General features: G+C 42.0%; 2 protein-coding genes across 2 annotated transcripts; both read right to left on the reverse strand.

Moving 5' to 3' along the window:
- Nucleotides 1-691: 691 nt before the first annotated feature.
- Nucleotides 692-2,099, reverse strand: LOC6565031 (protein phosphatase PTC7 homolog). Its single transcript, XM_043216101.1, has 2 exons — nt 2,089-2,099; nt 692-2,036 (listed from the first exon to the last, which is right to left on the reverse strand). Exon 2 carries the CDS (start codon nt 2,028-2,030, stop codon nt 999-1,001), a length of 1,032 nt encoding a protein of 343 aa, XP_043072036.1. The 5' UTR covers nt 2,031-2,036; nt 2,089-2,099; the 3' UTR covers nt 692-998.
- An 8,678-nt stretch (nt 2,100-10,777) lies between these two features.
- LOC6565030 lies at nt 10,778-11,552 on the reverse strand. Its single transcript, XM_001991736.2, has 2 exons — nt 11,344-11,552; nt 10,778-11,281 (listed from the first exon to the last, which is right to left on the reverse strand). The coding sequence occupies exons 1-2, from the start codon at nt 11,431-11,433 to the stop codon at nt 11,078-11,080; spliced, it is 294 nt and encodes a 97-aa protein (XP_001991772.1). The 5' UTR covers nt 11,434-11,552; the 3' UTR covers nt 10,778-11,077.
- Nucleotides 11,553-13,126: the final 1,574 nt, after the last annotated feature.

Raw genomic sequence — 13,126 nt, forward strand, 5'->3', positions numbered from 1 at the left:
TGACGGCTGTGCGGAAGTGGTTAAGCTGGGCTATATGGCTATAGATGGCACTGACCACGCGGTCGCCAGAATCCAGAATCCAGCATTCAGCACCCAGCACTCCACCATCACCATTTCCATCTCCAAGCCCTGTTTTGACCACGGCGACATATGTCGCGGGCAAACGTGTGAAATTTTAAGCCAAATTTTGCACAGGACGCGCCCCCATTTATAATGCGACCGACCCCTTTTTTTGTGGGTTCGATGTGTGGGGCACAACATATTGGAAATCAAAATGTTGACATGCAGTCGGCAACATTTTTCAATTAAGCTTCCAACAAAAACAACAAAAACAACAACAACAGTAGCAGCAAATGTTATCTTCAGTGGCAGCAAAATGTAAATAGAATTAGCCCATTGAAGAACACACAGATCATAAAAGTTCGAGCCGAAACAATTTCGCTTATTCTTGGTCTTAGTTTAAGAACGGATTTGTTAAGTCCAAGCTTTAATCTTTATTTGTTGCTTCTGCTTCTATTTGTAAAAGACATGTTTGTTAATTTCCCACAACATTCGTCCAATATTCACTAGTCACAATTGTTATTATGCTCTTTGCAGTAAGGAGAGGATCTGGGAAGAATATGAATCGCTGGGGAAAAGGACTTAAGAAGCTAGCATTTGATGTTATCACTGCAAAAAAACGAAAATCATGAAACGGTGTAAGTAAATCTTATTTATTGTCTAGATGAGTAAAACACTTGACTTAATTTTGCAGTTCGACGTTTTTAAAATGTATCGACTTAAATATTTATCACTGATATGAAGTAGGACTCTTTCTATTTTATGTGATTGATACTGATAGTGTGTGATGAGGTCAAGGGCTGCTTAAATTGTCGACTTGTCTCGCCCGGCAGCATGAACTGGCAATTGCCTGCAAGAGATGTGCACAGCTGCCAGTGATTGCGTAGGTGGTGGGACTGATAATGATGTTGGATGTGTGAATTGCTGGATAGCTGTATCTATTGAATAAAGCTCGACAAGATGACAGTGATGTCGTCGGGCTTGCCGCCATGTGCCTCGATGTTATGCCGTCTAGCATTTAGGCTAAATGGTGAATCGTAGTTGGGATTTAAGCTGAGCAAGCGAGCTATCAATGCCACTGAATTTGCGTATCTCTGCAGCTGGACGGGATTATCGATGCCGGCCGCTGGACTCAGCACCTGTAGCAGCAGCTCCTTAGATACATTATCGTAGACGCCATCGGTGGCCAGTATGAGTATATCACCGGATTGCATTTCAAGCTCCAGCAGATCGGCGCAATCCGGCCCATCTGTGAGCATATTAACGTTCTGCCCCGGTGGTGGAGCAGCCAGCTGGTATGGTGTATTAAAATGATGCTGTTGCTCCATGGAACAGCAGACGATGGTGCCATGCCGAATGACCAGAAACCCACTGTCGCCAATGTTGGCCGCATGCAGGATGCCGCTCTCACGATGCAGGGTCAGGACACAGGCGGTGCTGCTGCCAAGGATCGGCTGCTTTTGCTCCAGTAGATTGCAGAAGGCGCGCGCCAGCAGCTGCTTAGGCTGCGATGCCTTGAAGTCGGCGGCATGCGAGAGTCGCTCACAGGAGCGCATCAGAAAGCGGCTAAAGCGACCGGGATCGATGCCGTATGCGCGCCAGCCGCCAACGCCATCGGCCACGCCCAGTGCGTATGCCTTTGTTGTGGATGCCTTAAACCAGGCATCCTCGCCAAACTGCCCATCCAAATAAATCGGATACATGTTGATATCCTTGGGGAAGCCACAGACGACGCTGACAAGGTGCATTCGCTGCTGCTTCTGCGAGCTGTCCGCTTTCGAAGTGGATTCCGTTGGCCCACTGCTCTCGGCCATTACCTGTGCCTTCAGAATCATCAATCTGCTATATAAGGTGCTGCCGGTATTCGCGGCAAGATTGCCGGCCATGCTGCTCGCCCCCGAGAGGAAGTTGAAGCTGCTCTCCATCGCCCGTTGAATGTTGCGCCTGGCATTATCTAAATATTCATTCATGTTGCTCTTTGATCAACAATTAATACGAAATTTGACGCGATTATCTTGTTATATTTACCAATGAGAAGGGAAAAAAGAAAACAAATAAATATTTAGTACTTTCTATGTGTGGGTAGCAAGTAAAAGCTAAAGTAAAACTGAACATAATCAGATTGACTGCACAGACATTTAACGCAAGTGCCTACTCAACTCAAACTATCTCAGACTTCCATTCAAATAAAAGTTATTCTGCTATTCAAAATATAAAACAAACGTAGTGGAATTTATAATCATATTATATCGACATAACACGATGTAAAAATGTTTGTTATTAGGTATGAAACTAATGAAATGAATGTGCTTAATGCTTGTAGCACTTTAAAAAAAATATTCATCAATATGAAATAAGAAGGCAATAAATAGCTAAGAAGTTGGTGCCCAAAATACAATTGAATGGATTTGAAGGGGTCACAAATCGTTGCCTACTTATAGGCACACACAGACATTTCTGCCAGCCACTCAATTCTGACAGTCAATTAACTGATTTAACTCAACTGCTTTCCCTCCCAGCTCCCAGCTCCCAGGTCCGTTTTCATCTAAGCTCTGGCACTGGTTGGCTGCTTCCTCCGCCTGCCTGCACTGCTTGGCTTGTATGTGTGTGTCTATCTGTTTGTCGCTATATTTGCTTCAACACCCACTGCAAATTAAATTCATTAGTCAACTTCCGGTTTCAGAAACACACACACACACACACACACACACACAGCAGATGTAGCAAACGTTTGAAGCCGTTGCGTCGGTTGCCATGTGTTGCCTGCCTCCACTGACTGGCTGTCAATTCAGACGGATTTGAAGTCAACTCAATTTGAAATCAATAGTGTGTAAATAATTCCTTCACACCGACGCACGTAAATACGCAAACACACACACTTCCATACACACACACACATACACACACACACAGACACACTCCCACACACACACACACACATGCACACACATTGTGTGCCATTATCTCTAGTTGGTCTCGTGCTTTTTGCCGTTGGCATTGCAACTGCATCTGCTTCTGGATTGTCTAGATTGCCTGACTGGCTGGCTGACTGGCTGGTTGTGTACTTGAAAACATTTTTGCATTGATTGCACTTCATATCGTTCATTCATTCATTCATTCGTGGCAGTTGCACAAGCCGTTTATTCATGCCCTGCCATTGGCATATGTTGCCTTATTTTGGGGCACACACACACACACACACACACACATACACACATATGGCAACCAAAAAACGTGGTATTTGCCTGCCATTAAGCCGACGAGACCTCCACACTGCCGCTGCTCTTCCAAAGTATTTAAGCAATTCAATTGGCATTTTCACAGCAGTCGCCAACACAGCCAGCCACTACCCCTACCCGTAACCGTAGCTCTACCCTTACCCTTACGCTTACGCTTACCATTACAACCTTCCCTTTGCCAGCTGCAGCACTTCAGCCACGTCGAGTGGCAAGCAATGAGCTATGCATGCAATTTAAGCGCCCACCAAGTGCCGCAGCACATGCCCAAATGCAACTGCACTTGTTTGCTGGTGTCATCCAACCACCCATGCCACCCATGCCACCATCTTCTGCCACCGCCCAGCCAAAAAATTAAAACCATCAAAAAAGTGGGCATTGCAAGAGGAGCCATCGGCTGCTGTGGCTGTCATTGCAATGTGCAGTTAAGTTGCCTCAGGCTCCTATAAAGGTCCTTGGCTATTAAATAGGCGTCGGTGAGGGGTGGTATGGTATGAGAGTATTGCCGCATACACATGCCTCACCTCACATGGCCACTTCGTCTGTTTGTGTCTGTAATTGTGCATAATTGAGTTGAATTTGGCTGCCACTTGGGGGCTATAAGAATGCTTCGGGTTGGGAGGGGGAGGTGGGAGCGGATCCAAGCACACCGCGAGCAGCTCCTACTACGTATATTCGGTTCATGGGGTGCTCTAAGAGCCTACAGCGCATTTTAGATTATAAACGATTTTTAATTGATCTTCAAAATGAATTCATCTCAAATGCAGAGCGAACCGGAAGATATATACGAAATATGGTAGAATCATAAAATATGATTTTGAAATAAAAACAGACAAGAGAAAGAAAGAGAACTGCAAAGAGAGTTGTACACAAATAGATGGCAGAAAAATTAGGAGCAAGAGAATTAACAGAAATTAAATTGATTTTGTTTTCTATCTATTTTAAAACATCTCGACTCTGTTATGGCTGCTAAGTGTTGATCTAATGTGCTTGTGAATTCGACCATTGTGTATTCATTGTAGTATTATAGTGAAAATTTATATATTATTATGGATGATAAAACAGTTTTTCATGCAGCACATTTATTATGGATTACAATTGTATATCTAATTAACAAATAAGGAAGTTAACATTCCGCTTCTCTCAAGCTTTCTTTGGAGGACCGTCTAAGGTTCCAAAATGGATTGACAGTTGTTATGGCAAATGCCACAAATAATTGCAGCACCATCTGAGCAAGGAACGTGTGCACCCTTCTCGCCGAGCACAAAATGCAGCAAATGCATACTTTTTGTGCATTTGCCGCATTCACGTCGACATTCCTAGAAAGACATTCATAACGAGAGCATTCAGAGCATTCAGTCGAGCATTTCAATTAATTTCATTAGAATCGTACAATTAATGCACAGAAACGGACAGTTGGACAGTTGGCCAGCAATAGTCAGTTGCCAGCTGCTCCCTGGGGCTGCCACTCAACGCACCAGACAAAGGCCGAGTTGGGCAGCAGGCGACAACAAAAGGAGGCGTGTGTGTGGTTGGGTGCGAGATGGTCTACACAAGGTCCACTTGTCTGCGCTTTGCCCACAATTGTTGCTGACCAATGATCAATTTAATAGGAAAACAATATTGATAGCCCGGCCCAGAGACGCAGACGTCGCCAGGGACTGCTGCGGACCGAACCAAACCGGACAAGACACTTGACGTTAGAGTTGAAATGTTGAGCGGTGGCGGAAGTGTTGCGGTCGTTTTTGGTTCTTTGGGTTCCAGATGGGGTTAGGGTCGGGGTTTGTGTTTGGGTTTGGGGTTTTGGCTTAGGTATTCTGGCTACAACTGCCTACTACTGAGCTTTGTTTGTTTGCAAAACTTGCTAAACTTTTGGTGTTGTGTTGTAACTAAATTTTAAAACATACACATTTACACGCACACAAACACACACAAACACACACACACACACACACACACAGTGAGAGCTGAAAGTGCAGCTAGTTGGCAACACTTTCACTTGTGCGTTGTCTTTGGCCATTTGCCGGGACTCTGTTTGGTTTCTTGTGGTTTATTATTCACGCCTGAATTGATTGTAAATTAAAGTTTGCCAGGTCTTTGGGTCCTCAGGTCCTTAGCATTCAGCGTTCGTTCGTTCGTTTGTTCGTTGTGCATTTTGAGGTCAGCCTATGGCAAAGTTTTCTTTTGTGTGCGAATTGGTTACTTGGGCCGCTTCGGCTTGGCCTGATACCCTTTGTCCGTGCGAGCTACTTGCCCTCTTGCGTTTGTCCCCGCCGTTCGTCCTTGCCTATGGTTTGCAGGTCCTTGTCGCCAGTGTTGTCTGTCGCCTTGCTGCCCATATTAGAAGCCAAAAGGCATTCAAGTGCACATAAGACGATTACACATCATTTAACCGACGCACTGCAAAACTATGGAGCAGCCCCCCTCCCCAAAATTATTCCACATCTGTGGGCCTGTAATTGTTGCTCCTTGGCAAGGACTAGTCCTGGCTCGCCTTTATTGACTACTGCATATTGATTATTGCTACAATGCCTTGCGCCCTGCCAGGGACTTCATTTTGCTGCTCTTTTAACATGAGTTCACTTGATTACCGGCATTTGTCCTTCTTCTTGTTTAAAATTCAATCGTCACACACACAAGCAAACACACATATGTATGGATGCCTAAGTCGGTGTATTTGTCTGAATGTTAAGACAAAATTAATTTGGTGTTAATACAGTGAAAGTGTTTTCAACTTAATGGCCAAGTTTACAGGCAATAGTCTTGTTGCCCGCAAAACTTTAAGACTCAACTTAAAGTTATTGAATTTTGAGTTTCTGGAATTTTAGTTATTGCTCGACTAAAGCAATGAAAAGAACGTAGATTCAGTCTATCCTTGGACATATAAGTAGTGCAGATTACTCAAGAATATCCTTAAATCGATATCGAACGTTCTCTTGCCTCTAACTAATAATATGTTGTATCTTGTTTCCGATTATTGCCAAAAATCCACCGGTTTTAGTTTTTCCTGGTAAATTGAGTTTGGTCCAATCCATTTGAGCAATCTTCGATAGCTGCTTTGCTCATGAATTCAAATACCTAGAAAACAAATAGACCTTAGGGCTACCTGCCATACACTAAACGACCGACTAGGAACTGGACTCGGGGAGTGGAACATGAAACGGACGGACGGAATCTAGCACGGTGACTCTACTATGTGTGTAGAGTGCTTACCTTTTAAGCTCGGGCTGTGTGTGTGTGTTGGGGTCAACTGCTTAGGCAAGAAACTTTTGCCACTTGGCCAGATTGCTCAAGTGGCCAAGAAGAAGGGTAGTCGAAACTGGCAACTGGTCACTGCCTAGGCATCTAGGCATCTAGGCATTCACTTAGCGGTAGACACTCATCCAACTGTTCTTCCCACTGACGCATGCCAACAACGTCGTTGCATACTTTGTGGAGTGCAACCAGCAGGCAGCGGGTGAATATTGAAGTCTGGGAGTTGGGAGTCGTGTGCTGGAAGCGTGGACATCAAAGTTGCCAACTTTCAGCTTGAGGAATTTTCGACAAGGCGACTTGAAACTTTTGTTACTTTGCAGGTTGTGAAGATACCTGAAACAAAAAAAAAAAAAAAAACAGAACAGAAAAAAAGGACAACATGAAACTGCGCACACAGTGGAGAACTGGAGAAGAGCAGCAAGAGCAGCACCAGGCGACGAGCTTTAGGGTTTAATTGTTGTGTTGTGTGTTGTTGTATGGTGCTGCTGGTCACAGTACTCGACTGTCATATAAATTTGCCCGGGTAGACAGAAGGACGCTCAGGTGTCCTTAGTGGTATTCTAATTACTAACAAACTTAATTTGCTACAAGTTATTTGCGCTTACCTCCGAAATCCTCTGCGTCTCTCTCTTTCTCTTTCTCTTCCTCTCTCTCTCTCTCTGTCTCTCTCTCTGTCCATGTTCCTCTATCAAAACCACGAGCCACCCGTGCGACTGCACCACCTAGTGGCCGTAGTTGTAAGTGCTGGCTTAATGCATCCCCATATTGTCACTCCTTGAGATACTTAAGTCACACACCATAGACTCCAAGCACTGCGGCCCTAATAAAATCGCTGCGGGAAAGTACCAAAATTGATTTGGTCGAGAGGGCTACTGATAAACGCTATCACTAATTGTCTATATAAATACAACAAGTTGTCATGCGACTGATTGATAGCTGGTAAAAAGACGCACAACGTATTGTTCTCAATCAGAAAACATTGCATCATCAATTCCTGCACCAATCAATTTCGAATATGTTTTACATAAATCGTAAAATAATTTATTAATTAAACTGAAAAATTACAATAATTCGACAAAATATCAGAGTCTTTGATTTCTCTAACATTTGACAGTGATATTTATCAACATTTTGTAATATATTCTTTTTACTTACACATTTTTCAGTACTTTTACATGATTATACCCCAACTGAAGTGCACACATGAACATGAATAATTAATATTTGTATTATATTATTAATGACGTAAGTTGGATTATTTGGATTAATAATAAAATCAATTTTTAGAGAAAAACAATTTTGATATGCCAAAGCCTAATCATTCGAAAATTGTGCTTTGGTAGGTAGTCTTGCATTCGAGTAAATTGACTAAACAATATTTGATTGGTTGATCTGGGTGCGTGAACCTAACTTTAAATTTCAAACTACGTTATTGATCAATTTATGACTGTTGTAGTCGGACACCATATCCATGTCGTGGGTCCCAGTCGCAGTCTGGGAGGTGAGTGCACGATGACGTCTAATATGAAGTCCAACTCGAAGTCCAAGTCTGTGGCGTGGTCAGCTTTAAGCACTGTTAGACCGACCGAAATGTTCATTGTAAATTATGCGCTTTGGTTTACAAATTGCATGTGCCGGCCAGCACGAAGGATGTGGCAAGTCATTCCGCAGCCAGCGACATGAGAGGACTTGACTTGACTTGACTCGGACTTGGTCTTGAGTTGGTCCATGCACACACCGCACACCCCGCATCACACACCGAGACCCCGTGTTGGGCTTTTATGTTGCTGTGTAACTAATGCGTGGTTAAAGTTGTTGCCATGTATTCAAATGAGCTGCGTCGCACAGGCTGCGGCTGCAACTTGTTTGGCAACTTCTTAGACATACTTTTCTTAGGCTCCGCAACTCCATGCCCATCTGCTCTTCCATCCCTGGAGCATTTCTCTGTTTCTCGACTGGACATCAGCATTGGTTGGCGCTAGAGTCACTGGCAAATATTTTATGCTTTACGTGGTCAGGCTACGGCAGTTTGAGAAATTACGTGGTGCTCCGCATGCAAGTCGACCGTGCACATACTACACCCACACCCACACCCACACCAACACCCGTACATACACCACACTCCCAATCCCTCACAGTCATACCCCCCCTCCAGCACATTGTCTTTCGTTGCTGTGGACTTGCATTTAGTATTTAACATGCGCTGCCTAAAAGTATGCAAAGTTATTTCTTGCAAACCTTTTTGCGCCCCTAACTAAATGCTGCGTCTAACTCGCATAGTACTGTTCCCCACCAAAAACTTGACTTTTTATCTCCGAGAGTCGACAGTCGAGAGCACCCACCCACAGACACTCCATCCCCCACTCGCAACCCCCTCCCAACTAGTGCTGTCCAGCAAAAGCTTTTGTGTACTTAGCTGAAAACGCCGAAAAAAGTTGTAAACAACGTGTAAAAAAATTTCGCAGAGAAAACGTGCAAAATGCGTTTAGTTCTTCATCGCTTTGCCAAGCTGGACTCTCTCAAATAATTTATTTTAATGATAATGATAATGCATGGCAGCTATTCGGGATCGCATAATGGCCGACATCGTCTCTGGGTTTAAGTAAGTGACTCTCCCTCGCTCTGTCTCTTTCCATTTCCCTTTCTCTCGCTTTGTTGCTCTGTGTGTCATATTCGTGAGGGAGCCGCTTAAGGTTAAGGTGCAAGTCCGCGTCCATAACTTGAAAACTTTGTCTAACCCACAAAATAGACCAATAACTAGCCGCTACTTTTCCATATTGCCTCAAAATATTAAGTGCGCTAAAGCGCCCACTTTAGCAATGCCTTCGGTGAAGAAGGGCCTGAAAGATGGGGTGGATGGGGGGAGCGTGAGCCAGAGAAATAGACAGGGAAAGAGAGAGAGAGGATGGGAGGGCATGTGGGATGCGGTACTGCTTAAAGCGCATCATTGTAAAACCCTTTCGGCAGCTACAAGACAAGTGCAAAGTTTTCGCCACAAAAACTTTTATAGAAGCATAAAACTTGTGCATTTTTTTTTTACAAAACAAAGAAGAAACAATACAAAAACAAGTGTGAACGTTGCACCCGAGCTTTACCGACTTCGTAATGCTCTAATATCACTCAAATATCAAATGGCAATTGGTCGAAATATAGGGTGGAATGTAGGATTACCAAAAGGCTTGTTGTAGTCAATTTGATGAATCTAGCTCTCTAGCTCGATTGAAGAAGTGAGCTATTTCGTGAAAGTTATCACATATCAATTATTCCTGTAAATTTGGCGATTGATGAGATAAATCTGTCTAAAGTATAATGACATACTTAGGTTTCATCGAAGGTATTATACAAAGAGGTGTATCGAGGTGTTATCTATGGCAATATTTATCAGCAACTAAGAACCACATAAGTGCGAGTATCTAAGCCAAGATTTAGGTGCACAAACCCAAAATACCCATTAATCTTTGGTGCCAGAGTATAAAAAAGAAACAAAGGGAAATAAACACCATTGGTTTCAGTTTTTCCCTCTTTTTCGTGCTGTATTCCTGCTTCTTAAAACAAAATGCAAATAAAAAAGTTTTACACAGTGGTGCTGCGGTTTTTTTTTACTTTTCTAAGAACTACTTGGGCATGGGTCAATTCGAAGGGTTGGACTAAGTAACCCAAACGTCTTGCTGTTGGTGTGGCTACGTCACCCAAGTCACAATGGAACCTATTTTTTTTTTTGTCAATAGCTCACCAATCTGTGCTCCACTTGTCGGCTATTTTTTTATGAAGTGTGCCCAGTTTATATACCCAGCAAAGCGTGGCATGGCCTATGTACAAATATATTAATCTGCATCAACATATTAGAATAGAAAACATCTCAAGAAATTCACGTTTTACGCCTATGTTTCATAAAAACTCAAATGAAAATTTTATTTATATTATTTCTGAATAAAAACTTAAAAATACATTTTTGAGAAAACAATTTTTTTGCTTGTAATTGTTCAAATTAAATATCGATTTATCGAGGGTGATCAACAGTGTTTCATTTACCTGGTATCGATAGCGATTTATTTCTGCCAAAGCTACACATTTTGTAATAATAGAACAAATTAGTTGCATGCAGTAAACAAGAAAAATGTTGGAGCAATTTTCCTTTTATCTTTATTCTGATTCATAAAATCAAATGAATATATATGTGAGAATAAAATCGGAATATGTCATTTAAATAAACGTAGCTATCATAGTTAATTTTAGTTCTATATATATTTATGTGTCTATATTAATTTTGCATTATTACTGATTACTAGTAAGTATCAACATACATATTTTTGATTCATTGATTCAATAATTTCTATTACACGTTTCGAGGTTCGGTTCGAGTATATAACTTAATGGCTGATTATATTCATAGAGTATCGCTTAGTTTGTGCAAGCTCAATAATATGAAAATCAATCTCTAGAATTAAGGTTAGTGTGACCTTGTGATTAAATTAGTATGTATGGGTATCGTAAAAAAGTAGGTTTGCCCTCTATGCAGATAAAAACTATCGGCGCTTGATCACCTCCTGTTTTTGAAGTGGCACCCGTTCCCACTGTGCGCGAAATTGGGCATCTGTTTTACGCGGATTGAAGTTGCTAATCGTATCCTTCGAGTATGTGTGTAGAATCGGCGGTAGTTCGGCCGAATCTCCATCATCCTCCACGTCCTGGCCAGGCGCTGACTCATCCATGAATTCCAGCGCATGCGACTAGACGAAAACCAAATTGAGTCAATTAGTTTTGTTTGCCTTGGATCAGTTAGATTTCTTACCTGGTGAAGAGTAGAGAGTACCATCAGCAGCAGTGGCAGGAGGAGGAACGCTAACAGCCGACGTCGCAGCCATCTGCATTGGGAGGCCATAAGCACAACAATCTGTCAAATATCAATATAAAAAAAAAAAAACCGCAAGAAACAACAATAAATAAAACCCGCTAACAAATTAGTTCACAACATTGGACGGTGACCAACGAAATACGACTGGCCGCAACTCGTCGTTCGTCCGATTGACGGCCCCCAATTGTTATACTCTACACCCGTCACTGCTGTTCCTCCGCTAACACCTGCTGTTTGGCTACACGTGCGCCGCATACCAAAAAGCTTGAGCTGACCCTAGCATTTGGTCTATTTTTAGCGCAGCACGTCATTTGCGTCTCTCTTGCAGCACCAGCCCCTAACCCCTAACCCCAACTTTAGTCGAGCGGAGCTTTTGCCAATGCGGGCAGTTTTAATAGGCATTGGCCCCCCACGCCCTCCACCACCCACTGTTGACTCACACATTGCTTGTTTTAATGATGAAAATTGCTTTTTTGTTTGCTGTTATTGTTTTTTTTTGTTTGCAATTATTTTGCAAAAACAATAAAAAAAATAAATAAAAAAATAAAATAAAAACAACCAATTACCTTAGCTGACTGTAGCGCATGTCGCACATCCAATTGTTGCGACCAATTGTTCTGACTGGTTAAGTTCTTTGAATGATTTCATATTTATTTTCGATTTTCCTTTTAATTTTCATGAATGCAAATGGAAATTAATAACCAGAACGCACAGGGCTGCAATATATTTGCCGCTTCATAATGATGGATGATGAAACATCCGAGAGGGACGGGAGCGGGAAGAAATTCGGAATAATACTAAAATTCGCTTGCTCATTAATGTTGACTACAAACTAATTAAATTTATCAAATCAAAGACTGGATTTCAATGTGATTTGTTCCAAGAATCTTTTTAACAAACTTAAATTTCGATAAATAATTGTTGGCCACAAATAATTAAATGTTAGATTTTTATGTTGGCGGATATATATCTTTTATGTTGTTATCTCAAAAATTATACAAATAGTAAGTTTCGTTTTAATGATTTGCTGTTTGCTTAAAAACTCATTGAATATTCCACCACCTCCAACTTGGCACGCAAATGAGCCGCATGAATGCCACACACCTTGAAATTCAATTAATTTGTGGCTTATCAAAAAATGCAATCGTAGCCACTATGAACTCATACATAGAGTAGGGTCCAGGCCCGGTTTACCTGTGATGTATCTCTCATGTATTTAGTAAACATAGTTAAAGATCGTTATCCAATTAGTCAAAAGCTCATGTAATAAATTGCCTGAATTAAGGTGCGGAATTTTAATTACATAATTTACGCGTGCGCTCTATGATAGGCGGGGGCGGCAATGTGTGTGTAAGAGCTAAGGAAATATGGGCAAGTAATGGAAAAAAAGACAAGTAAGTGCGCCCTGGCTGGGAGTGTTCGACTTGGAGCTTCTCTGTACTCAATGACACATGTTTGACTTATATGCAAACTCAACTTTAACCGATCGTGCTCATGTCATTTGCATATATATATATTAAAATTAAGAATAAAACAAGTGAGATCATAAAAGAGTCGAATCAGATCCGATTCGAAACTAGTTAATCTTGTTATGCTTCCAAATCTTTCTAGTAAGTTACAAAGTTCATACGAAATTTGGCATACCCTCAGTAAGGGTTTGGCTAAAAACAAACAAAAGAGCGCCGTAAAAAAAGAAGAAAAATCAACGACTAGAACGCAA

This window comes from Drosophila grimshawi, unplaced genomic scaffold, assembly GCF_018153295.1.
Source record: "Drosophila grimshawi isolate 15287-2541.00 unplaced genomic scaffold, ASM1815329v1 contig_848, whole genome shotgun sequence".
NCBI lineage: Eukaryota > Metazoa > Arthropoda > Insecta > Diptera > Drosophilidae > Drosophila > Drosophila grimshawi.

Bases quoted from the DNA above. Each gene is read 5' to 3' on its own strand.
- LOC6565031 (XM_043216101.1), bottom strand. From the start codon at position 2,030: ATGAATGAATATTTAGATAATGCCAGGCGCAACATTCAACGGGCGATG.
- LOC6565030 (XM_001991736.2), bottom strand. From the start codon at position 11,433: ATGGCCTCCCAATGCAGATGGCTGCGACGTCGGCTGTTAGCGTTCCTC. The intron at 11,282-11,343 runs GTAAGAAATCTA...GTTTTCGTCTAG, and splicing joins TACTCTCTACTCTTCACCAG to TCGCATGCGCTGGAATTCAT.